Source organism: Rhinopithecus bieti, unplaced genomic scaffold (genome assembly GCF_001698545.2).
Source record: "Rhinopithecus bieti isolate Rb0 unplaced genomic scaffold, ASM169854v2 scaffold_41644, whole genome shotgun sequence".
In the NCBI taxonomy this organism is placed as follows: domain Eukaryota; kingdom Metazoa; phylum Chordata; class Mammalia; order Primates; family Cercopithecidae; genus Rhinopithecus; species Rhinopithecus bieti.
Window position 1 is genome coordinate 1,721,218 of NW_016817838.1, and position 5,049 is coordinate 1,726,266.

Consider the following 5,049-nt stretch of genomic DNA (forward strand, 5'->3'; position numbering starts at 1 on the left):
AAAAAAAAAAAAAAAAAAAAAAACTCATGCAAAAGAGATAACTGCAGATCATTGCAATTACTATTGTCTGCTGTGTGGAGAGATGGCGTGAAGGGATGTTCTTTGCTTGTGCTTGGCCAAATGGTAGAGGAAGTACCAGTAGATTTAAATGTGAAATTAACAATTCATTCACTCTTCAACACTCTTTCGTCTTTTCTGTTCAACTCATGGGTCTGAAAAGGACACCATACAACAAATGCTTTTAAAAGACAATATACGGGGCCGGGCGCCATGGCTCGCACCTATAATCCCAGCACTTTGGGAGGCCGAAGTGGGTGGATCATGAGGTCAAGAGATTGAGACCATCCTGGCCAACATGGTGAAACCCTGTCTCTACTAAAAATACAAAAATTAGCTGGGCATGGTGGCACACACCTGTAGTCCCAGCTACTTGGGAGGCCGAGGCAGGAGAATCTCTTGAACCCAGGAGGCAGAGGTTGCAGTGAGTCGAGATTGCGCCGTTGCACTCCAGCCTGGTGACAGAGCAAGACTCTGTCTCAAAAAAAAAAAAAAGACTATATACTGTGTTTTAGAGTGATAGTTCATGTCCAGTGAAGTAATTCTATTGAATTTCAAGTAAAGGAGAGTTGTAACTAAATAATAATAACAAATAAAACTGTGATTTAGTCTAGGTTTTCATCTTGTATGAAAGAGGAAATATACAAATTCAGAGTTGATTTTTTATATCAAAATGCATATTTGAAAACAAAATATTTAAAATTTTAAAATGCATATTTGATTTTCATAAATTGGTTTTAAAAGTCATCCAGTGAAAGAGCCAACATATTTGCATTCTGCCTATAGAAGTTTATGAAGTAACGATGTCAGTCTTTATTAATGACTACAGGAACAGCTATTTCTGCAACAACTAGTTGTTCCTTGATCATTTTTCTCTCGATTTCACAGGTTATGTTGACAGTGTATGTGCAATGAGTAAGAAGTGTATTTCAGGCGATTTCATTGAATAGAGTTTCCTAATTGAGGTTTATACCCCAACTGGCAATTTCCTAGTCTATCTGCTGAAACTTTGGTCTTTTCATGAAGCTATGAGCTAGGTGGGTAGAATTCAGCTCCACTGACACATGGAGAAAATGTGTGGCCACTTGGACGCTTTTCAAAATAAAACTATTTTTAAATTTTTACCCCTTGGTTTAGAGCTTTGGTGTATATTTATCAGGGACAAAATGACAGTTTGAAGCATTTTTTAAAGTTTAAAATAAAATGCATATATGAAAGCACTGATTAAATATTAATAGAGTTTCCACTTAAAGGTGGAGACTGACTTAACCTTTAAATTATTCTTTTCCTATAACTGAATTGTATAACCTATGCAAATGATTGTAATCTTTTTTTTTCCTTCTTGTAGCTTGTAGAAACTTCATTAAAAGGAGAAATTGCCTTTGATCCCAGAAGCGCCTATTATTTGTGGTTTGTGATGGATTTTTGTGACGGAGGAGATATGAATGAGTATCTATTGTCCAGGAAACCCAATCGTAAAACTAATACCAGCTTCATGCTTCAGCTGAGCAGTGCCCTGGCTTTCTTGCATAAAAACCAGATCATCCACCGAGATCTTAAGCCTGATAACATCCTGATTTCTCAAACCAGGTTGGATACCAGTGACTTGGAACCTACACTCAAAGTGGCTGATTTTGGTCTAAGTAAAGTTTGTTCAGCCTCTGGGCAGAACCCAGAAGAACCTGTCAGTGTAAACAAGTGTTTCCTTTCCACAGCATGTGGAACAGATTTTTACATGGCTCCTGAAGTTTGGGAAGGACATTACACAGCAAAAGCTGACATCTTTGCTCTGGGGATTATCATCTGGGCAATGCTGGAAAGGATCACATTCATAGACACAGAGACAAAGAAGGAACTCTTGGGGAGTTACGTAAAACAAGGAACTGAGATTGTGCCTGTTGGGGAGGCACTTCTGGAAAATCCCAAAATGGAACTTCTCATTCCTGTGAAGAAAAAATCTATGAATGGGCGAATGAAACAACTGATTAAGGAAATGCTGGCTGCAAACCCTCAGGATCGCCCAGATGCTTTTGAACTAGAACTCAGATTAGTACAAATTGCATTTAAAGATAGCAGCTGGGAAACGTGACACATATTATTTGCAAATACCATGGATGATATGCTGCTTCTGTTTAACAGTGATGCAACATTATGTGGCTGAAAAGAATATAAAAGCTAGACTCCACCCTCTAAGGGTTTAGATTTTTTGTGGGATTTTTTTTTCCTCATTTTTCTTAAATCCAAGTTGGCCGTTTTATTATATTAGTATGTTTCAAATGTGTATTACCAATGTGGGTGTAAATTTTTAAAAAATGATTATTGATAGAAGTTTGGCAGGAAAATTCTCTAAAAGCTAAGAAGAGAAGAGCGTCCAGTTTTCTGGAAATATGTCTCTAAGTATTTTAGACATTCCTTGTCAGTATTAGGAATTTCCATGGGAAAAGAGGTTTGCATGCTGGTAATGCAACCTTTGAAACTTTGTAAAGGAAACATATATGTATATATTTATGTACATGTAAGTATGTGAATGTACACATTTTGCATTCCATATGAAAAAAATGCCACATCTGTTTAAATTATTTGATGTAGGTTTGGGTTTTTGAGATTTGCTGGTGAAATCAGTGATGAAAAATAAACAAACCTTCCCTTATCTTCCTACTCTGCCCCTTCCCCTAATGAAATCATATTAGGGTTTTTTTATTTTGTAATATACAGCTTTTTTTTAAAGGCATCATTTTGGAGGGTCTAAAATTATCTGGTAAAACATAAATGAAATTAAGTGATCCAAAGCTGCTGAAGTATGTTTGAACTCTCCAGTGCCCTGTAGCTGCAAGAGTTGAATTAGTCACGCAGTCATATGGTAGCAGGTTGGTGATTCAGTCCTACCTTCTTTAGGTAACCGAGCATTTATTTAACCAACTAAACCACTGCATTGGGCCGTCTGCACTTGAGCTTCTACAATCTGATATAAATCTGAATACAGGATTCTGTTTCTGAAAACTTTGCTATGTATGAACTGTAATACTTGATATATTTTTGGTTTGAAGACTTTGTCTAAGCCTCATTATACTGAAGTTGAAGAAACCAAATGAGCTCTACCCTCACTTTGCCTGCCCTGATATGGTCACTTGTTGAGTCACTGGAGTTCCTTTCATTTTGGCACTGATGCTGTTTTCTCTTGTCTGATTTGAGACAGTAATGATAGTAATATGGTTGTTGAAAATATTGATCACCTTTATCTAATATAGGAGAAGATACGTATACAGTATGGCAAATGGATAAAATATTGTGGCAACCACTACTTTTAAAGTAGAAAAACTATCCATTTTATACAATCACTGATATAGTCTATGTCAAAAAACCAACAGACCATTACTCCTCTTGAAGTTAGTTTGATTTTAACTTTGTATGATTGTCTACGATTTGTTTTCCTGTAAATGCAGATAGTTAAAATCTAAAGGATAGAATGCTTCCCTAAAACAACATTAGCCTTTAAGGTTAAATAGACTTTACATTGTATCTAAGTTAATCTTTATAAAGCACTAGAATTTTTGGTCAAAAGTCGAACAAAATAGTATTAGAATATTGAAATTATTATTATTTTTTTTTATGAGACGGAGTCTCTGTCGCCCAGGCTGCAGTGCAGTGGCACGATCTCGGCTCACTGCAAGCTCCGCCTCCCAGGTTCACACCATTCTCCTGCCTCAGCCTCCCGAGTAGCTGGGACTACAGGCGGCCACCACCGTACCCGGTTAATTTTTTTTTAATTTCTAGTAGAGACGGGGGTTTCACCGTGTTAGCCAGAATGGTCTCGATCTCCTGACCTCATGATTTGCCCGCCTCGGCCTCCCAAAGTGTTGGGATTACAGGTGTGAGCCACCGCACCTGGCCTAGAATACTGAAATTATTGATAGCTTGCATAATCTCAGCTTTTTTGAACTTCCACAACTTTTGGAATATGTCATAATTTTTCCGTTTCAAATGTGTTCAGAGGAAACAGAATATAAAACATCACCAAAAAATTGCAGTACGTAAAATTTCTGGACTATGTGTTACTTGATCTGGAAGTTTAAAATTTGGACTAAAAGGTTTTATTGAAATAAAGCCTCTTAAAATGAAAAATCATATACTTTTAACATCACTTTCAAGCTAATAAGTATAAGAATTCTTTTGGAAATTAGAAGTGGAAACACCCTGGAACCTCATGATAATTGACCCTCTGGATCACCAGATTAGTTTAATTTAACAGATATGTCCAAGGAAGTTGAGCTATAGGGAGTAAGAAAAAGCATCATGATAATGTTTCGTCAATAACATGGCACTTCAGCAGAGATTCATAGATGATGGTATGCCCATGCATCATTTGCTCTTCAAATATCTATGTGCTTGGAGCCACAGTTTCCTAAGCGCATAGTTTTTGGTCCTGCCTCATGTAAAATAGTTAATGATTATCATTTACTTGGAAAGATTTTACCTGTGAAGTGTAATTCTTTGATTAGGGGTAAGGGTATGAGGTAACAGGAAGTTTCTTCTGGAATTTTCTCAAGTCCTTGTATTCTAAAATAGCCAAGCAAAATGATAGTAAATTCTTTGTCTTTGTTCTTTCAGTCAGAAGTATTTATTAAGTACCTACTGTGTGCTCAGCACTAAAGGTTTGTTGATAAAATGACAATTAAAAAATGGCATTTAGCCAAAGGCCTTTTCCAGCCAGGAGTAAGAAAAGATGATTAGTGATATTTGGAAATACCTGGATATTTGCTAGAGGAAAAATGAAAGCAAAACTTTGTGCACAGTGCCTTGCCCATAATAGGTACTCAATAAGCAATTGTTCCTCATAGAGTCTCTTGCCATGGTTTATGGTGTTTTTTGAAATTTGTCTTAATTGAAAAAAGACCAAATACTTCAAATGAGCTTATAGGCAACTGTGGCCAGTTAAAATATGGGGTTGTACAGTTAGTTCCTAGAATGTTATTTTGCACTAGTTGTCACTTA

The 5,049-nt window shown here is 36.6% G+C and overlaps 1 protein-coding gene across 2 annotated transcripts in view; it reads left to right on the plus strand.

Moving 5' to 3' along the window:
- PDIK1L (PDLIM1 interacting kinase 1 like) overlaps positions 1 to 3,712 on the plus strand; it is a 13,039-nt gene extending 9,327 nt beyond the window's left edge. For both annotated transcript variants that reach the window (XM_017856198.1, XM_017856197.1), the window contains exon 3: positions 1,406 to 3,712. In XM_017856198.1, the coding sequence (XP_017711687.1) occupies positions 1,406 to 2,146 (741 nt within the window). In that variant the 3' untranslated portion in view covers positions 2,147 to 3,712. The remainder of the gene's footprint in view (positions 1 to 1,405) is intronic.
- The last annotated feature ends 1,337 nt before the right edge of the window (positions 3,713 to 5,049 follow it).